This window comes from Anneissia japonica, unplaced genomic scaffold (assembly GCF_011630105.1).
Source record: "Anneissia japonica isolate Jap-2015-1 unplaced genomic scaffold, ASM1163010v1 scaffold4024_len430915_cov183, whole genome shotgun sequence".
NCBI lineage: Eukaryota > Metazoa > Echinodermata > Crinoidea > Comatulida > Comatulidae > Anneissia > Anneissia japonica.
The window spans coordinates 144,878-167,100 of NW_022726558.1; the positions used below are offsets into that span (position 1 = coordinate 144,878).

The 22,223-nt window shown below is 34.9% G+C and overlaps 1 protein-coding gene across 1 annotated transcript in view; it reads left to right on the forward strand.

Moving 5' to 3' along the window:
- LOC117113288 (probable ATP-dependent RNA helicase DHX40) overlaps positions 1-22,223 on the forward strand; it is a 47,041-nt gene that overhangs the window by 1,146 nt on the left and 23,672 nt on the right. The window contains exons 2-15 of the mRNA XM_033256589.1: positions 1,195-1,341; positions 4,013-4,131; positions 4,752-4,997; positions 6,151-6,349; positions 7,538-7,637; positions 11,965-12,051; positions 12,809-12,880; positions 14,249-14,359; positions 15,432-15,512; positions 15,826-15,983; positions 16,429-16,543; positions 17,120-17,228; positions 18,486-18,656; positions 19,050-19,136. Of these exons, the coding sequence (XP_033112480.1) occupies positions 1,195-1,341; positions 4,013-4,131; positions 4,752-4,997; positions 6,151-6,349; positions 7,538-7,637; positions 11,965-12,051; positions 12,809-12,880; positions 14,249-14,359; positions 15,432-15,512; positions 15,826-15,983; positions 16,429-16,543; positions 17,120-17,228; positions 18,486-18,656; positions 19,050-19,136 (1,802 nt within the window). The remainder of the gene's footprint in view (positions 1-1,194; positions 1,342-4,012; positions 4,132-4,751; positions 4,998-6,150; positions 6,350-7,537; positions 7,638-11,964; positions 12,052-12,808; positions 12,881-14,248; positions 14,360-15,431; positions 15,513-15,825; positions 15,984-16,428; positions 16,544-17,119; positions 17,229-18,485; positions 18,657-19,049; positions 19,137-22,223) is intronic.

The following is a 22,223-nucleotide window of genomic DNA, read 5'->3' on the forward strand; positions in this document are numbered from 1 at the left end:
GCCTAGCAGCGCTGGATAGGCTAATGTTTTCGGCGCCTACGATATTTCTTCTCACGACCTATCGCAAAATCAACATGAAAAATTCATCCGCATTTATTTTTTATGTGGAACACAAAAAATCAAATTTCAGTCTTATTTTACATTTTTTTTTCATTCTTAGGAATGTCTAAATTCAGTTAAACTAGCAATTCCGTATTATATTTATAAATCTTTATAACATTATACAAAAATTAGATTTTTCTTAAAAATTGAAATTTTGCCGGGAATGGGGCTTTAATTAATTTTCTGTAATAATAATTATATTATTTGTAGTTAACATATTATGATAGAGTCAATAGTCACTGAAAATTTGCTTTCTTTGGAGAACTTTTATACTTGAGCCCGAGTGAGGGCGGCTCCATCTTTGTTGTTGTTATGGTGAAGCTGCGTGACCACAAAGTGAGGGGATTTCATGCAAATCAGGAACTATCACATGTGGCTAGCAAAACATGTTTAATTTCTTCTTTTAGAAGTTTAACTTGAAGATATATCCAACCAGCGTATACAATCGTTTTTATTCGTTTCACTTTATCTTGAGTTACAAAAAACATATTTTTAGTGTGGTAAATATTTCAAGTTTTTTCAAAAAGTCGACCTGTGGAGGTATCGTTTTAGTCAAGATTTGCGTCATTTAGTCATAGTGCTAGCCAAAGTTCATCTTAAGAATACGACTTAATTTTTAAGTTTTAGATCGAACTACGACTAAAGTTTGTTTTAAGAATACCGGGGTTAGTCTTAAAAAGCTATTTCAGTGATTAAATATACAGTAATTTCAGTAATTAGCAAGATTGTGCTGTTGTCTACTGCTGCTGTGGCAAGGGTCTAGCGGCGCTATCCGCTGCGCTGTGCTCTATCGCTACTAGCCAGCTGCTCAAGCTAGGCTGCTAAAAGTCCCCAGTGAGTTGCGAGACATTGGTGGCGCTGTTTCAAAATAAGTCCGATAAAATGGTCTATACACATGAATTAGGGTATGAAAATATAATCATCATTAATTCATTTTTTTTAAATATATATATTTTTGTGGAAATCATCTGTTTTTTCTACTTGTTTTAAGTGCACAGAGGTTTGTTGCTTTAATGTTTAGAAGTTGATATATTAACTTATTGATTGATAGATTTACTTTTTCAGTTTATATAATTAATTTACACTTTTAAGGTTTCAGCAAGTATGGATTAATTGGTGTGACACAGCCCAGACGAGTAGCTGCCATATCTGTTGCTAACAGGGTTGCAGACGAGATGAAATGTGAAGTTGGAGAAGAAGTTGGTTATCAGGTCCGATTTGATGATCATACGTCAGATGGTAATTATATTATCCCTAATAAATAAGTAGCCCTTATGTATGAATGAGCTACTGATGATAGGTATAACAGATATAAAAATATGACTGTTTCAAATATATAATAAAATTGTAGTCTTTAAAACCATGTGGCATCAGTTGAGGTAAGTGGCACAAGAGGAAGGGCTTTTCATGGCATGCACCACAGGGTTGCAAAGGACCAACCTGTTAATGGTCTAGGATGAAGTAAAGCCTGAGGTATCATTTTAGTTAGTTAAAGCAGCTGAATTAAATGTTTCACCCTAGTGTTTTGCCATTTGTTCCTCTTGCTCTTAAGTGGCTTATATATCGTTACTTTGTTTTTATGTGAATTCTGAGTGTTTCATATTGTCAAAGAGAAAACATATTTCCAGTGTAATGTTGGACAGTAAAAGTTATCGTATCTGAAAATATTACTCTTTAAAAGGGCATATCAGGTTGATTTTTGAAGGTCTTTATTTTCATTTCTCAAACAGTTTGTATTGTATTTGAAATATCCAGATTAAAAGTAATAAATTACTGCTGCCTTGAGTATAGAAAATTAATTAATTTTGACGACAAATAAAACAACATGCAAGTACTTGAAGGTAACCAAGTAATTGAGTGCACCTTTAGCCCTTGTTCAAGATCAAATCGCATTGTCATTGAAAAGAATGTGAATTGGTAATAAAACCATTTCAGTAATTAAAGTGATAAATGTCTTATATTTAATTTATTCTGAGGAAACAAATTAATGTTTTTATCAAAGGATGTCATGGCATGCAGGATAAGATAAAGAAAATAATTTACAGTAAATTTTCTCTAAATATTCAATGCACAGCAGCAGGTGTCTAAAGACAAAAATAAAATTTTAAATTTTATTTGAAATAATTATTTTCTGCATGTAAAGGGTTTAATTTCAATGTTAACAATAATCATGAAAATTATCAACCATTAGATTAAAGATGTATTCTGTCAGTTTTGAAGTAACAAATCCTGAACAGATTCAAAACTACAGTTTGCCTTAAATTTGAGACCCTTCTAATTTAAGACCGCTTGCTTTAAGTATTAACAAACAATCTTTAAACACAAAGCTACCCTCTAATTGGAGTCCAAGCCTCAGACTACATAACATTTTCAGGTCCCAAATGTGGTCTGAAATTATGAGGGCGAATTACATGCAGTTCGTCCTTCATTTCGAGACCACTTTCTCTGTGTTCCGTCTCCACTTAGTAGAGGGTTAGCTTTGTGTTAAAAGACTGACAATTGTTGTTATTTGGAGCTTTGAAAAGTGGTCTTTAATGAGAGGGGTATCGAATTGGAGGGTACACTGGATTTCAATTTGCTTTATAAATATTTTGTATATAATTTAGGTTGTTAGCAAGTCTTATAAATGAGAAAACTGCTGAATATAAATAACATGATATAATTAATCATCACTGAAAAATCACATGGTGATACAAGCATTGGTGACTTAATTAAACAGGTGGTTCATGTTAATTATAGGAAATGGATTGCATAGTATGGGCATTCATTACAATAATAAAGGAAATGACTTTTAGCTTGTCTTGTTGTCCAGAAAGAACACCTATGAAAGTATTGATTTAGTATATTAATGATGTTACACCAAAGATTTTATAAACACAAGAGAGCGTTCTCAGTGATTTCTGCCAATTCTGTAATAACGAAGTGTACAGCACCCTCTTGCAAAATGAAAACTTTTGAACTTTTACTGCTTTGACCATAGCATACAATGTGTGACTTTACGTTTACGCGTAACAATTAGAAGCATCCGATTTACAATGCGCCCTTTAGAAAAATTAAGGAACAATTAACGTACTTAGTAACAAACGTTGGCGTAACACGAACACCCTGTCTCAGATCCATGGCAACGACTAGGACGCCCTCTTCCAAAAGTGATTACTTTTCTGTGCCAAATTGACACTTCTATTTGTTACGCTTAAATCGCGGAGAACGCCATCTTGTGTTTATAAGATCTTTGAGTAACACTACAATAAGATGTATCAGCATAGAGGGAGCTTTAACATATTTACATAAAATATATGTTGATAACAGATTTTATAACAGAAAGTAAGATGATGTTAACTGTCTCATCTTTTATCCTTTCTTATGTTGTTTTTTTTCTTTACTTCTTTTGTTTGTTTTTTTTTTTTACTTCTTGCATTTATAGGTTGAATTTTAAAGGAAAAATTACATGCAATTTGGCCCTTGACCACCACATGTAATTCTTAACATGATGTTTTTTTTTAAATATATTTAAATAAGTGAATAATAATAATTAATTTATCAAATTATATCGTTTTTATTATTATTATTTAATTTTTTGAAATCTTAATTTTTTATTGTAATTAAATGTAGAATGATTTTAGCAACTAAAAATCTCAACTCTTAAGTAGTACTCACCAATATTGGAATACAACAAAACATATTGTGCTTTACCATACTTCGTTTTGCCATACTATACTGGCAGTATAACTGATCAGTTTTTTAACACTACATTTTCTGTGCATAAATGTCCTTCAGTCATCCATACCGAATAGTCACCAATTGGCCAATAAACGGTAGGATGGATTCATAAGATTTATTTTTCCCCAGATTTTACAACACACAGTGTAATTAATATGTTAAATTTGATGATTTTTAAAATGTTGTGTAGCTACAAGGATCAAGTACATGACAGATGGCTGTCTGCTTAGAGAATTCTTAGATGACAGGGAGCTGAGAAAATACAGTGTTATTGTCCTTGATGAAGCACATGAAAGAAGTTTAAGCACAGTAAGTATTTAAGCAATTGGTGTAATACTATAATAAGGCCATGTAAAATAAAACAATTGGTTAGCATCCCCTCCCTATCATCAAAAAGGCCACCGACCTGATTTTTACACTTTCCCCCAGTTAATGAAGGCATCTACATAATTTTTCTTTACAGCATTTCAACTTTTCTTGACTAATATGATTTACTCAATTTTTTTTTATGTTATCAGTTGGTAGTCTTACCTTCTCCGGCTATAAAACCGGCTTTATCACTTAGATGGTCTTACTAAATTCATTCTTCTAATCTAAAGCTACTCTCACACTATCACGACCTACACTGCGATCAGTACACGACCGACACCATCGTGGCCAGGTCGTGATAGTGTGATAGCAGCTAACTTGCTCGTGACTGTTGAATTAATCAGCAGATAGCCATGATGAAAATGATTTAAGACCGTTTTAAGCCTCCTCCGAGTAGGCTTTAAAATTTAAGACGGCTAACTGGTTAGACCGCGGCATAGCAGAGGTCTATAATCATAGACCAGTAGTGACTTCACGATTAATAGTCAACTAACCGTTAAGACCATCTAAAGACCACTTAGACAATCTGCCCTTGGTGTTCTTTTTGTTCTGGTTTATAGGATATTTTATTTGGCTTAGTGAAGCAAGTTTTTTTAACTAAAAACTCTGTGCAATCAAAGAGAGAGCGCCCACTTAAGGTTGTCGTAATGTCAGCGACGCTGGATGAAGGGAAATTTTGTCATTTTCTCTGTGATTGTCCAGTACTCGAGATTCCAGGCCGTGTATTTCCTGTTCAGGATATTTACTGTGATTTAGTCAAAGAAACTGATTTGAAAAGTAACACTACAATTAATTATGTAAAGAAGGTAAGTAAGAAATTTTATCAATAATATAATGTGTTTTGGAAGTTCAGATCTGCTTCAGTAAACTAAAAGGTATAGAATTCCACATCCATTTACAATGAATTTCCACCACAGTTATATCACACCTCTTTCAATTCAATCTATTCTGCTGTATTCATTGTCCAAGTTCATCAATATTAATTGCGTAATTGGTCACACCACTAATTAATTCATTGTATATAAACGGATGTGGAATTCTATACCTTTTAGTTTACTGAAGATGACTGTGAGATACAGTTGAAACATGTCTAAAACCTATTCATTAAAACCTTGGTTCATTGCTTTCAAATTTGTTATAATTTTGATTTCTCTTCGGTCGTATGGCTACTTTATTCAAGATTGGAGTCAACATAGTGATGTGAGCAAAAATGATTGTAGAAGGTTTGAGAAACTTCTAAAGAAACTAACGAAAGCTGAAGCAGATCTGAACTTCCTAAACAATTGTAAACTGTTCAGCATTTTTCCCAAATTCATAATGTGTTTTATTTACATTGCTCCTCTTCCAATAAAATGGTCACAGACGCATAAAAGTAGAAACCATTATATTTAGGCATAAATACAACAGCAACTATTTCATTAAAATTGAAACTTGTTAAAATCTAATATCACCAAAATTGTGTATGATTGAAATACATTGAAATCATCATAGTCAGCTGATATTGACTTTGTTTTGCTGAGAGCATGTTGTATATTAAGGTATTCATTGAATGGAATATTTTTTGTGAGAGTAGTTCAGATGGAAGGATCATGGTTATGAATGGTTTTGATATTAAACAATGAGATTTACTATTATAAATTTTAGTGGAGCAGTGTTAATTTCCAATGGTTTGATTGTTATTATGAGTTTCAATTTTAATACTCAATTTTAAAGCAATTGCATTTCATTTTTGTATCAAAAATGAATTATGCATAAAAATTTGCTTATGCAGCACCTCTTGACTTGTTTACATTTATATTGCTGTAGACCAAAAGGCAAAATACTGAATATATGTTTTAAAAAGAATTACTGGACCTTAGTGATAAAAAATTGATAACTGAATGAAAGTAAGATAGATTATATATTATAAACTATATTGATTAAACATGTCATCTTTTATTCACTTGTCAATTGTCTCAGGTTGTAGATGTTGTTATGCAGATCCACATGGAGGAGTTATTAGGTGATATTCTTGTTTTTTTAACTGGCCAAGCTGAAATTGAGCATGCATGTGACCAGCTGTATGAGATGTCGGAAAGGATTGAGTATTGTCACGATGTACAAGATCCCAATATCGAAGCTCTGCTGATTTTACCAATTTATGGCTCAATGCCCACTGGTAAGTCATGGTTAACAGAGGTGTGCAAAGAGGCATTCAGAAAATGAAAATAGAAAAATTAGTAAAATAAAATAAACATTTAAAGATAATTCACATATCCATACATTGCAGTATTTACATAGCCTTCATTTATCTGAGCAAATATCAAAAAAACTCTTTGCTATTAATAAGAAAATTTAATTGACTGCTTTGTACGATGTGTTGCCTGTTGGTGAAGTAACAAACATAACTGCTCACACTTAAATTACCAGTATTATGTAATGTACTGTAGTTGTAATGTCGTTATATTTATATTGCGCTTTATACCAAAACGGTCTCAAAGTCAAACTAGCTCTTACAGTAACTTGCTTCTTCCCTAAGGGTCTCTTCATGTCTAAGCTACCCGGTAAACCAGTATCAGCTACTCTTGTGTGTCCACAACAGCGACTTTATGGGTCAGTACACCGAAGTAACCCCCTACTCGTCTTTAAAAATGTAATGGGTTCTTTTAAGTGTACAGAGCCAAATTGTGTACACTGGACCTACGGTTTATAATTCCTATCCGAGAACACTTGTTCCAAAACCATAGGCGAGTGTGCCGTTCGAATCAGTGCTGATAGCTTTAGGTTCCAGCTGTTCTGCCTTAACCGCTTGGCCATCCATCTCGCAACTTTAGTTAAAATGCAATAGAGTACCACAGTTGTGTCGTCACAAAGACAAGTGGCACTTCCTGTAGTCAACACACCGTACATTACGCCTGAATGATATAGGCTTTCTGGAATAGGCATTTTAAAATCAAATATTTTACCTTCAAAATGTACTAAAAACACAAAAGCTTGCATTATGTTAGTTATCAAATACCATTTAATCATCAATTAAAATTTACAAAGAAAAAGTAAGATACAACATCTTAATAATTACATTAGAAATTTGGATCGATGGTTTGTCAGTGGAGATAATGGCGTCCCCTTGAATGCATTTTGCAGTGATAGCAATGGAGTAGTATCACATGGTATCGTGACGTAACACTGTAGTACTCTATAGGCCTAAGTGTAAAAAAAAGACAATCAGTGGTTGACAAAAATGGGAATTGTTTAGAAAACTCATCAATCTGATTGAGATGTCCGCTTAACCAAAGCCCTGTTTGGATTAGACCTTTTCTTGGGTAAATTTTTTTTTATTTCACCATTTCATCTAATTCCATTGCAGATCTTCAACGTAGAATATTTTCTCCAGCTGACCGTGGTGTGAGAAAGGTTGTTGTGGCCACAAATATAGCAGGCACCTCCTTAACAATTGATGGAATCAGGTATGTGACTTTTTTTTACTCCAATAATACTAATTATAAGTCAATCGTGACATCATCACTGCAACTCCCAATGTTATTTGCCTATTCCCCACTGTCCAATAATTTTTCAATTAGTGGATGCTTGGCTTGATTTTTTTTAGGTTCGTGTGAAAAAAAAATTCCTCATTTTTTCGTCACCGCGAAGACATCGTGCACCGCGATGAAAATTGAATTGTAATTAAAAATTACTTTCGTAAAACAAGCTTAATGAGGACCTGAAGAAAGTTATTCAGATTCAGTATTAAGTATGAACAAAAAGAATTCATTGAATCAATGGACCCTCATAAACACAACAAACTGAACGTTTAATAGGAATATTCTAGACCTATTTTAAAGACTCCAGGAACAGATTTGGATGAAGGCCTACATCCAAGCAGGAGGCCGTGAGACCTCCACTTTCTAAGCTGTAGCCTAGCCTAGTTATGAAATCGCACCATTTTTAGTTCCTATGCATGTAATGCAATAGGAACTATTGTAATCACTCTTGCTATTTCCTATGTTTTTTATTGTGTGTAGTGTGTATGTGTGTGTGTAGACATTTATGCAAATGCGCATGCGTCAAAGAAAAGTTTTCCGACATTTTGTTTTACATCGCGATGCGAATATCGATGTGAAGTTTCTGCAGAGTTCAGTCAGGGCTCACGCTAACCGACCAGAATATCGGCATGGATGAAACTATTTTGGTTTTACGGCAAAAAAATCATCTGCTGTAGGCATAGGTATTTTGAAGAAGGCCTAAAATAAAACTAAAATGTTTTAATACTTGCTGAAATACATCGTTTCTTCATTTAGATCTCCATTTTTCACTTAGTCTATCCGACGTTTTTTTCTGTTGTATACGTATGAGTAGTCATATGAAGGTACTTTATCCCCGACAGTTGGCTGTGCAGCAATGTACCCTTTGAATGCAAACTGAAAACAGGTGAAAATATAAAGGCAGCCGACTGTCGGGTACATAACGACTATCTAGCTTTCCACAAAAACATGAGGCCTAAGCTAGGCCTAGTTCAGTATTCCTTCGATGCAAGGGTAGGCCTAGTTAGATCGTTCAATCAATGATATCGTATTATCGTCTAATACAATTAAATAATGTGTGTAATATTTAAGAATGCACCACGTGGGTCGCTTTCTTTGTTATGCTCTGCCATACCCCTTACAACACACGAATAGTATCCAGCGTTCCTATAAGCTAATAGTAGGCCCTACCTTAGTTTTAACATCCTGAAACTCAGTAATGAACCCCAGTTGGTTGTTTTTGTACTCATTTTATTTTAATATTTTTATCCTTGATTACCATTGATCGGACAGAGCTCGTTAGGCAGTCAGACCACAGAAAATATAAAAATAGGCCCACACCAAGCCAACACATATCTGTCACAGTCTGAGAGTGCCATTTCCAGCCATCCAGATGTTGCTATTTAAAAGAAAAACCATTTGGTAGGGGAACCCCTCTTTGAAACCCATTCCCCCCAGCTCAGGCCTACGAGCTCTAGTCCCCCTGTTGGACAGCGTAGCCCCCCTCCCCGGAAAAAATATCTTAGAGCCGCCACTGTTCAAATAATGTCTGTTGTACCCCAATCACTCTGGCAGCACCTCCATAACGCCCATAGGAGTGTCCCATAGTACCATAACAATAATCCTACAGTATCCCAGTACAGTGGAGGCATTTTGGCACAGTGGAAATGGTTTGGTTTTCCAACCTCATTTTCTTTTTTTAATCCTTGAGCAAGGCACTTTATCTACATTGCTGAGATGTGTATAAGAATACGTATATATACTTCTAAAAGTCGTGTATCATGCATAGGAACGTTGACGCCTGCAAGGCTCTGGTTATCTGTCTGCATGCACCGACCATAAAGGTCAGTGACTGTATTCTCTCTCTAATGCTGAAATGTTTATTTCTTTGACGAATGTCTATTAAAATAACATTACAAACTTGTTCTTTCTAACACAATTACAATAGTTATTCATCGTATCCGTACAGTTATGTACTGCTGATGTGTAGTTAACGTGTATGTACTCAGGAGCACAGATCAGCATACGCACAGCTAAATGTAAATACGCACACAGTATACTGATCTTATCACTATAGCAACCGATGACTGCTACACTAGTTGGTTATCAAAAACTAAAATTAAAAGACGGTGATTGACTTATAAAGCAATTAGTAGAGCACGCATCATACGCTAAAGGGAAATTATTATACTTAGGTTAGATTTAATGCATTCAAAAATATCCTTCTGGCCTAATTGCAGGCCCTCAGGAAATTTTTTCAAGCATTAAATCTAACCTTCGTATAATAATTTTCCAATAGTGTACTATGCGGAGTGCTACTATTGCTTATTAGTCCCACAGCTCTGCCATACCCCTTACAACACACGAATAGTATCCAGCGTTCCTATAAGCTAATAGTAGGCCCTACCTTAGTTTTAACATCCTGAAACTCAGTAATGAACCCCAGTTGGTTGTTTTTGTACTCATTTTATTTTAATATTTTTATCCTTGATTACCATTGATCGGACAGAGCTCGTTAGGCAGTCAGACCACAGAAAATATAAAAATAGGCCCACACCAAGCCAACACATATCTGTCACAGTCTGAGAGTGCCATTTCCAGCCATCCAGATGTTGCTATTTAAAAGAAAAACCATTTGGTAGGGGAACCCCTCTTTGAAACCCATTCCCCCCAGCTCAGGCCTACGAGCTCAAGTCCCCCTGTTGGACAGCGTAGCCCCCCTCCCCGGAAAAAATATCTTAGAGCCGCCACTGTTCAAATAATGTCTGTTGTACCCCAATCACTCTGGCAGCACCTCCATAACGCCCATAGGAGTGTCCCATAGTACCATAACAATAATCCTACAGTATCCCAGTACAGTGGAGGCATTTTGGCACAGTGGAAATGGTTTGGTTTTCCAACCTCATTTTCTTTTTTTAATCCTTGAGCAAGGCACTTTATCTACATTGCTGCTACCCAGCTGTATCAATGGGTAACAGCAAATTGCTGGGAGTAACCTGTGGTGGACCAGCATCCCACACCCAGGGGGAGCATCACACTCCCACCCATTTCATCCTACTTAAAACTGGGGATAAGCTCCAGCCCATATAAGCCCTGTGGCTTGGCAAGGATTTACTTTACTACTCCAGTATAGTACCATTAATACCTATTAGTACCACAATAAGTCCCACACAGCATCCCCAATAATAAGCAATTAGTAGAGCCCCGCATAGTACACTATAGGAAAAGTATTATACAAAGGTTATATTTAATGCTTGAAAAAATTTCCTGAGGGACTAGAAGGCCCGAAGGAAATTTTTGAATGCATCTAAATCTAAGTATAATAATTTTCCACTAGTGTACGATGCATGCTCTAGTAATTGATTTATAAAGTCAATCGCCATGTTTTAATGTTAGTTTTTATAGAACTTGTTTGTAATTTTTCACATTCGTCAAAGAAATAAACATTTTTCAAAGCATTCGAGAGAATACAGTCACTGTCACTAACTTTTTGGTCGGTGCAGACAGGTAAAAATCTTGGGATGATTTCATTATTACACTAAGCTATACGGCCTAGGCTAGTGGTATTAGGAGGCCTCGGCGGCCTGCTGCCTGGCCGTAGGCCTACATCTAATTTCGTTCCTTAAGTCTTTAAAATAGGTCTAGAATATTCCTATTAAACGTTCAGTTTGTTCGGTTTATTAGGGTTCATTGATTAAAGGAATTGCTCAATTGTTCATACTTAATATTGAATTTAAAGTAACTTTGTTCGGGTTCTAATTAAACTTGTTTTACAAAAGTTCAATTACAATTCAATTTTTATCACGCTGCGCGATATCTTCGCGGTGATGAAAAAATTAGGAAATTTTTTTTTGCACACAAACCTAAAAAAAATGAAGCCAAGCATCCACTAATTGAAAAATTAGTGGACTGTGGGGGATAGGCAAATAACTTTGGGAGTAGCAGTGATGATGTCACAATTGACTTATAATACATATTATCTATACCTCAATACCTTAATTATCACAACAGCATCTAATTAAATGATGGTATGGCACCTTGCTTGTTATTTCTGAAAATGATTAATAAGTAGTTGATAAGCAATACACAACAGAGGAAAATCTTTTTATATGTGCAGAATCTTGTGGATTCCAAAGGTAAATTGCAGCATACACAATGACATATTAGTTTGAATTATTTAACATCAAATTTATACCTGTTAATTTAACAGTAGGTACTACAGACCTGAGTTTCAGAATGTAGATTAAACATGGTTTGTTAATTCCTTTTGTAGGTATGTTGTTGATAGTGGATTTGTAAAGCAGCTTACCTACAATCCCCGTACTGGTCTTGATGCTCTACAAGTTGTGCCTGTTTCAAGGTAACTATCTATTTGTGATGATAACATAATTAATGTTGAAATATTGAATCCCGACATGATGGCGTGCATTTCAATACTTGGAGTATGTATTATACTATACTATTATACTATCTTATCAGTGGACCTTTCGGTAACTGTCTAGGTTGTCATCTTTAAATAATATCCCAATAATTACACATACTCAGTTCTCTTTAGAATTATTCCTTGAACACATCATTAATCCTAGGCATCTGATTGGTTGAAAGTCGCATTGACCTATTGAAAAAAAAGTATTTCTTAAAGGTTTGCATGGCGAGTATTATAACATAATCATAAAACTTGTGGTACACCTTGTGTTTACACATAGTGTACCACAAGTTTAGTGATTAATATTTGTTATACTAAATATTATCATAGTAGTCAATCATTGATAGTACATATTCCAGGGTCCCTATGCCCTTTTTATTGTTTACACTAATCATTGGATTAAACATGTAATCAGCTCACTATGAGAGTATTCCATATTATATAACACATACATAGATCCTATGCATTTGATTAGTTAAAAGGTCAGGTGTAATTTAACAACTTTTTAAATTATATATGAAAGGACTTTACTAGGGCATAGTTTTATACCCAGGCAAAGTCATGTCATCTCGCAAATTCAGTTTTTTTGTGTAAATATCTCATTTATTGCAAGAGCTAGCAAAATGTTAAGCCAGCTGAAGAGGATGTTATTTTTGTAAACTGATGTTTTTATTTTATGCTGAATTCTTAGATCTGAAGCAATCCAGAGGACAGGAAGAGCAGGAAGAACTGCACCTGGAAAATGCTACAGAATTTATTCAAAGTAAGAAGAATAATATTAAATTAGGCATTGACGAAACCCTTCCATTAGGCAAAACCATGTCTTGGTTTGCGAAACCACTGCAAACCAATAATGATTATTGTTAATAAAGTAGTTTACACCTGCCACTATGAAAAGATTTAAATTAATGTACATTATAATAATCTTCACATCTGTGGATTTAATTTAATTTAAGAATATTTTGGTGATGAAACATACGTTTATTACTTTCGCCACGGAAGTTATATTCACTGCCATTTGTCTATTATCAAGCTTATACAAAAAATAATGGATAGAGCATCATAAAATTTATTTGGGCGGTGGATTCTGGTTTAAGGAAGAGGTCATTAAATTTTCTGGTGAAAAGGTAAGAGGTCAAGTTAATGGAAATTCAAAAATCACTTTAGTATGGTGTGGCAGGTACATACTCTAGATACATAATGCTTGCTCTATTTTAAATGAGTGAATTTGAAACACTCACACTCACATTGAGGCATTCCCTCTCTCCTCTTCTCCATATTGCTTCATATATTAATATTTAATTTATTCCACATTTGCTCGCAAAAGCACCTAATATTTGAAAAGTAACCCCTCATTCTCTCACCATTGATTCATCATTAATTCATCCCTCTCACCACATGTCTATCCTCGGAGTCAAACTGGATGAATTTCTTAACATGCAGAACCATATCAGCTATGTAACTAAATCGGTCAACTTCTATCTTCTTAATGTTGCACTCAACCAACGATTTCTTTCTCGATGCGCTGCTTCTTCCATTATTCATGCTTTTGTCTCATCCCATCTTGATTACTGCAATTCTCTTTTTTACACACTTCCTAAATTTCAAATTTATAGACTCAGAGGCTTCAAAAAAGCTGCATGAATTATAACATTCACAAAATGTCGATCTCACATCACCCCTGTTCTCCGAGACCTCCATTGTCTTCCCATTGATTCCCGCATTAAGTTCAAACTCTTCCTACTTCTGTTTAACCAACCTATCTATATTTATCAGCTTACCCACATTTATGTTCCTGGACGTACCCTAAGGTCATCTGATAATTTTTTTCTCTCCATTCCCCGCACATCCTTGTAAACTATTGGCCATAAATCTTTTTCCTTTACCACACCTACACTTTGGAATTCACTCCCTGCACACATTAAAAACGTTCTTCTGTTGCTTCCCTTAAAAAAAACACTTAAAACCTTTTTCATCATTAACTTGCACAGCGCCTTTGATAATGCACCCCAGTCGTTAATTGAAGCTTTATAAATTCTTATATTATTATTATTATTAATTATTTAAACAAAATTAATGTTGTAATAATGTGTTCTAATTCAAAGTATTTTATGTGTAAATTTTGAATTAGAGGATTGTTTGAGAACTGCATGAGTGAAGATACAGTTGCTGAGATCCAGCGTTCCAGCCTGACCAGTGTTGTGCTTAACCTCAAGTGCATGGGAGTACATGACATCATTAAGTAAGTACATACCTGTAGGACTTAAACATACAGTGGCCTTATTATTACTCTATTAGTATCAAGTAACATGGCAATATTCTGTACTTCATAATTTCTGTACTTGGGTATTTTCTAGCCCTGTTGCCATCTGGACTTTTGCCACCAATCCAACAGTGCAACCCTAGGCCACTTGGCCCATTAACTTCTGGCCTGTTACCACCACAAGAATGTAAAAGTCTTTATTTAAATCTTACAGTCTTAGTCATGTCTTTTAGTATTTGCAAAGGTTAGAAATACTTTTAAATGTTTGCAATTGCTATAAAAAATGGAGGCCTGTATACTTCCCAAAACATCATATTTGCAAAAAATAATCACAGGATGGTTCTCCTGTTGTTTTTATACAGGGCAGTGTGGTTATTTCCACAAAGCTCAATAATACTTAGTATGTCCACCACACAGGACAACACTTTTCCTCATCAACACAATGAAGCAGTTCCGTAGCTCCAGACAAAATAGATTTTTTTCTTGGCAACCTTGGACAGTACAGGCTGTTTTGTTTGGCCACACAGGAAAATACCAGTTATTATCATTGGCTACACTGGACAGGATTCATTTTTGTTACCACACAGGACAGTACTGTTTATTCTCTTTGCTAAACAAGGGACAGTAATTCTGAAAACCCACACACTGAACAGTAATTTTCATAGCCCACACATAATATAGGACAATAGTTTTACTAGTTCCACACACAGAAGTGTAATTTTCCCAATTCTGTCCACACAAGACAAGTAGTTCTCCAAGTCCACACAGGATAGTACCGGTATTTCTTCTTGCCCACACAAATATACTGTTTTAAAATGTATTCATTTATTCAGGTATACTAAACACACCTAATTGCTAACACTGACACACTCCCAGGTAATCTGTGACCACAAATTTGTATTTGACCGTAGCACATTAAGTGATTAGAAGACGACATCCCACATTGTAGTTTTTCATTGATATTATATACTGTTTCATATTTTGATGTTGTTTTGGCACTCATCCTTCTACACAACAAATTCTCACTGACATGTTGATTTTCTTTTTCCAGTTTTCCTTATTTGGATGCTCCAGAGGAAAGAATGTTACTTGAAGCTTTAAGGGAACTTTATTACTTTGGTGCAATAGATAAGTAAGTACTGTACAAGGAAAGGAAAGAAAAGTGCAGATGGACATACATGTTTTAAGCACAACAGCAGATATAGTTTGACCATTAATTAAAATATGTAAAAATAAAGTAAATATTTGATTTGAGTTCAGTAATGGTATGAAGACACTAACAGAAAATAGACAGTGTGCCAATAAGATGGCTGAATAACTTTTCAAATGATGGGATTGGAAACATAATACCACCTTATATACATTGATTTGAAAAAATTAAATAAAAATCTTTTTTAAATAAAATAAACTATTTCACTTGCTAATAAAGGTAATTATTATTTCAGGGAAGGTCATATTACTGACCTTGGGCACCTAATTGTTGATTACCCCTTGCCTCCATTCCTAGCAAGGGCAGTAATCAACTCAGGTGCTATGGGTTGTCAGGACATCTTTCTCCCAATTGCTGCCATGTTATCAGTGGAAAGTGTCTTCATAAGACCAGGTAAGTTTATGTTACACACATCAATAATGAAACAATTTCAAATAATTTTATCTGGTTTTCAAAATATATACACAATTAAATCTAATACACTCCAGTGTTCTCAATCTGTGTTTAACATTGTTCAAACGTAAAATAAAAAGTAGATAAAAAAATTACATAATGCCAAGTTTTGGCCTTTAAAATACAATTATACATGTCATGTCAAATCACATAACATATGGTTTGAACCCCTTCCACCAGAATCTGCGAAATATAACCCTCTATTTTTTGTACACATCAAAATAATAGACCTTGACCTGTCATCACCAAATGGTAGTAAACATTATATTATTATTTTACACAGATTAACTACACTTATAAAAATACTCCAACTGAGCCTCGTATGTGCATATAGATGTCAGATTTTAATTTTTGATTATTTGTGTATTTTATTTATTTTGTACAGGTGATGAGAAACGACAGAAGGAAGCGACCGAGGTGCACAATGAGTTGGCCGCGATGACAGGTGGAAAGAATGATTTTGCCACGTTACTTGCGATCTTCCACCAATACTCCGAAAGGTTACTTACAGAAAGTAGTTCAAGGCCATTCACCAACAATACATTTCATTTATTATTTTCAGGCAATATAAAATACAATAGAACAAAGACACAGCCTCAGGATAACCTAAAGTAAACTTATCGAGAGGTTCTCCAAACTTGAGGCTTCTATGTCTATCAACCTGATATTTTGTAGGCTGGGGATATATTTATGCAATGGCATATCTAGGAGCCTTAAAAATTATGAAGAGGGACAATATAAGACTATATAACACTAATTCTGTAGTTTTGAATGCCCTAGACTATCCTAGTCATCATTTCTGCCAAATGAAACTAGTCCTACTGTAGGCCTAGTGGGTATGTATACTACTACTAGGCCTATGGTGTATCGTACGGTATGGTATAAGTATATGCTTATTAGGTACAGTAGGTGTGTATAGCTAATTTGGAAGGCTGGTTGAAGTTTCAAAAGGGTGAATCCAATAGGCGTAGCACCTATCATAGAAACCTCACATTTCATCATGATGCGACGTATATATCACAGTTGTACATTTAGGTTCACTCACGTTTAAATATATCATCCATCATTTTTTTTAGCAATTCACGAAATAGATGGTGCAGAAAGAACTATATACATCAAAGGGCTCTCAAAATGGCTGTCAGCATTCATAAACAACTGCAAACAATTATAGAGAAACAGATGAAGGTCAGGAGCTCATACTATTCAAATATAAATCCACATAAAAATTATCAATTGCTACAATTGTTTTCAAATAATATCTCACATTGTACCTTGTAATTAGCACATTTTAACATTTCTTGTATTTCTATTATAATTAATATTATAATAATACTACTCAAATATTTGTATAGCACCAATTTAAAAATTATTATTATCAAGTTCCATTTTGACAATGATTTTGTAGATGATTTTGTAATTTACATATTTAGTTAACTTTTTGGCAATCCTGTCCGGCCAATTGAGTTATTTATTCTCTCTCCATCATTATTTCTTTGTCAGTTTTATTGTTCTTTAGACCAAATAAATGAAATGAAATGTCTATGTATTAATTAGATATGTTAACATTAATTACCAACTAATTATTAATTTTTGTAAACATTTTTAATATATGCCTTATTTATTCAAATAAACTCCCCCCCCTCCCTTGAACAAATTCCCCACCAGAACCTCATTTGAAATAAAAGCCTTCCTCAAATAAACACCCAGAGGCATTTTTTTTTTATTTCTCTTGTTTAAATGCCCCCAAAATGAAAAACATCATTCTACACATATTCTATTAATGTTGACTCTTACGTTTTTTTTTTTACTTAATTCGTATCAATAAGTCTTTATAACTATGCCATAGCATATTTTGAGAGTAATTAACTGTTGCAGTTCCACAATTACATTGAAATTAAGGAGCATTTATTGAAGTACAGGTATATAATTATCCATTTTACACAAAAAATAAACACCTCCCTTGAATATTAATGCCCTCTCAAAAAGCCTTTTCAACAATAAACACCCTGGCCATTTATTCGAATAAATATGCTATTTATAGTACAGAAAAATTGTTAACATTAATAATTAAGTAATTAATATATGCATTTAATTTTATGCATCATTAATTAGAACAAGAAATATGTCAACAATAATTATTAACTTAAATAAACAATTTTTAAAAACTTCTACGCTACAAATTGTTTTCACTCACCAGAGCGCCCTTCCACGGACCAACTAGTGACTTCAGATCATCTAGTGAAGCGAAATCTCATCTGACGTCAGATGTGTCGTAGATGTGTATATATATGTGTGTGTCGTGTGTGTGTGTGTGAATAAAATTTATAACATAGCGTATGGTTTTTAAAACTGTCTATTTAATACATAAACTGCTACGTATGAATCTTCATAATATTCATTATTAACTTATTTATGTATTTGATATTTCACACATAAATTTAGGACAAAGGTTTTCCCAGGGTTGCTGACTTGAAAGGGTCCAAGGGCGAGTTCCTACGACGTGTATTATGCACAGGGTACTTTGGAAAAGTTGCCAGGAAAGCTCCTACTGGGAAAGGATTCCGCACAATGGAAGGTCATGGAACTATTGTATACATACATCCATCTTCAGTGGTGAGTCGAACCATAATCTTTTCTTTTGGTTCCTATGATGTAAAGCAATAGGAACCTTTGCAAATGGCTTTTGCATGTTTGTCCGTATGTCTGTGACACTGACATCATTTAATTTGTCAAAATTTTGTGAACAGTCAGACTTGCATTTCCAAACACCTGTTGGTTATGAATTTTTGCATACATGTAGCATTGGTCATTTAATTGTGCCCCATTGCTAGAAAACTTATTTGTATAACTATTAAAGCAATACGCAAGAAATTTATTACCACCTCCCCCCCCCCCCTTCTATCTAATGCCCGATTTTATTAACCCATCTAGGCCACCAGCCCAAAGAGTATAAAGAAATTTATTTGTAACTGATTAGATATAAACTTAGTTTTTTTTTTTGTTTAGCTGATTGGAAAAGAAGAATCTTTAGACTGGGTTATTTTCCATGAGGTTGTATGGACATCTAAAGTTTATATGAGAACTGTCTGTCCGGTAAGTCTGAATTTGAATAAAAATAATATTAATACAAGTTCTTTGGAGAGACCAGAGAGCAAAGACCTAGCCATCTGTTCAGGAATACTTTGGACAGCTAGTTATTGTTGTTATTATTAAACAGTCACTTAATATATTTGTTGGTCATGTTCTCTATATTGTTGATATAGAATAGGTCTACTGATCTATAATCACTGAGGACTAAAACAAAATATCTTCTTGGTGTATAAAAATAGTAAGGTATATGCCATCAGCTTACTGTGATGGGGTCTGCACATTCCAGCGACTTGAGACGACAATTGTATTGTGGAAGGCCCTCTACAAATATCCTACCATTACCAAATATCTCTATTTTTGTAACCGAATAAAGTGAAGTCTGATTTAACACAATGGGCTACTAACATGCAGTCCCCTTGATATTAGACTCATCGAGGAGCAGTTGGTACAGCGGTTACGTTTCAGTTTCTCAATCTCTGGTTCCCAAAGTCGGGTTCAAATCCTGGCTGGTCTTTTTGCCTGTATCTTTAGACAAGGCACTTTACTTATATTTGTCTCTTTCCGCCCAGGAGTATAATTGGTTGAAATACTGGGGAGGTTAAAAAAGGGGCAGCTTGGAAGGGAAAGGTTACTCTACCACACAATGCTGAGATGGGTGCCTAACAGCATTCCCCTACTTCCTTTTATCTTTAATTTTGTTTTTATTGTTTGTGGTATAATAATGACTTTTTAATGCAATTTTAAATGTATAGGCATAGACCATACAGTAGGTGATGCACACAAATGATGTTGTCAGGAGATAAGGATCCCATTGCTTGTATTGTCACATCCCCCCCCCCCCCCCCCCCCCTCTGGCTTGAGTTGAACATCCACAAGGAAAGGAGGGAGAGCTCCCTGATCTGGTCCCCACAAGCAACGTTCATGTTCTGACAGGTCTTAGGCCATATCACTCTCCCCCCCAAAAAAAAAAATATATTGATCTCTATATTGTTGGAAATTGGTCCTTTTATAACAAAAAAACCTCTTACAAATGGTTTTATCTTTTTTTAGTGTATGAACATATTTTTAACAAATTTAGAATATATATACTTTTAATTTTTAGTATTGGTTTTTTACATATGATTAAAAAATATATTTTGCTAACTTTATAATTTGTCCATGTGAATTTCAGGCGTGTTTGAATTTCCTGAAAAATTCTTATATGGGCTTAACCACAAACAGTTCTTCTTAAAAATACTTATTATTTGAGCCTCTTGGGTGAGTGTGTAGGGGTACGTCTGGATCTGGATCATTACACCCCTAAAATGAGCAAAGAGTGTTAGCACAGGTCACTTTTGGACTTAATTTTTCAGGTGTTTAGTTGCAGCCATCTTAAACTTTTATTTTTTTTTTGTATTGTTGCAAACTAAATCCTTTCCGAGGCACTGGGGCTCATAGGGCTAGAGGCTATACCCAGTTTCTGTAGTGTTAAGCGGATGAGAGTTGTACTCCCCCTGGACGGGACACTAGTCCATCGCAGGTTAGTCCCCAGCAGATTGCTGGTACCCATTGATACAGCTGGGTGGACTGAAGCAATATAGCCAAAGTGCCTTGCCCAAGGACACAAGCAAATCTGCACAACGGAGACTCGAAACCCCGACTTTACAATTGAAAGTCCGAACCTAAACCGCTGTGCCAAACTGCTGCAAGTTCCTTAGGAATTCCATTCCATTCTTGTATAGTTCTTGTTATAAAAGGGAATCTGTTAGGGCGGATGCAGGATTTGGTGGTAGGGGGTATGTGAGAGTCCACAGCACCTTAGCCCCACCATGGATGTGACTGAGGCGAGGAAATTTTAAGAATATGGACATGGAAATTGCATGCACTCTCATACCTTAAAAATCTTACTGGTAATTCCTATTAACAATACAATACAACAATTATTTTTTCTTAATACGATTTAGGGGGGTGCGATTGCATCCCTTGCATCTGCCCTAGATCTGTAATAGTCCTTTTGAGCAGACACCTGAATACTTAAAAGTGTCTAGAAAAGTATGTGACATGCAGGTGCAAGGTGACCATATAAAGACTGCTGAAAAATGGGTGGGTGTATAAATGAATGTGAATATTTGGTATGTAGCTTTTGTTTTGTTTTTAACAATCCTATTCTTTATTCAGAGTATTAATTAGTTGCAGTGGTTTGTATGCTTGACTGGCAATTACAGTACTGTTTTAAGGCAACCCACATTTGTATATTAAGGCGAAACTTTTTTTATTCCTTGTATCGCATACCAGGGTTCGTACGCGTCCTTAAATTCCTTGAATGTCCTGGAAAAGCAAATGAGCATTTTCCAGTACTGGAAAGTCCTGGAAATTTAAGATTGTCCTTGTCTGTCCTGGAAATTTGATCATTAATTACAGTACTACAAGTTGCCTAGTAACAGTAAATTGAATGAGAAACGTTCCCACAAGTGGGTTCCCACAATACTCTTGAGAGAATCAGGTCAAGTCTTTGTACGCTGCCAATTCAGGAATGTTATCAAAGCAGAAAGAATGTCATTACTGAAAATGGCCGACTGGCTTGTTCAAACAAACTTGTGCGATTCAGTGAATGGAGTTGTTCGCCTATGTTTTAGTAAAGGCGATGCTTTTTTGTATATTAATTATGTTTGCATTTAATTTTAATTCAGACGTTGATAATCATAATCGTTAACTTTCTTGACATCTGCTATGATGTTATTTGCTTTCTGTCCTCTGTTATAATCAGTACAGTACTGAAATACTAAACTTTCAATCAGTTGAACAGGTCTTGTCGCAGGTGCTCAGCCCCGTGAATTCGCTTTGGGTAATTCATCAATCTCCAGACGTGCACACTTGTTCAGCACGAATGGCCATGTTTTGGCCCTATCCAGCACAAGGCAGTTAATTAACAATTAAAGTAACCATGGAAACATGTACTTCCACAGTTATTTTCTTAGTGAACGGTGTTTAAAGGGCGTTTACTGTTAGAAGTTCTTGAATTTAGGGCAAGATATTTCGTTAATTATGTTTCTGAAGTTTACAAAATCATTGAAAAACAATGCTGGTCGGCAGCAGATCAGTGCCGGTAGG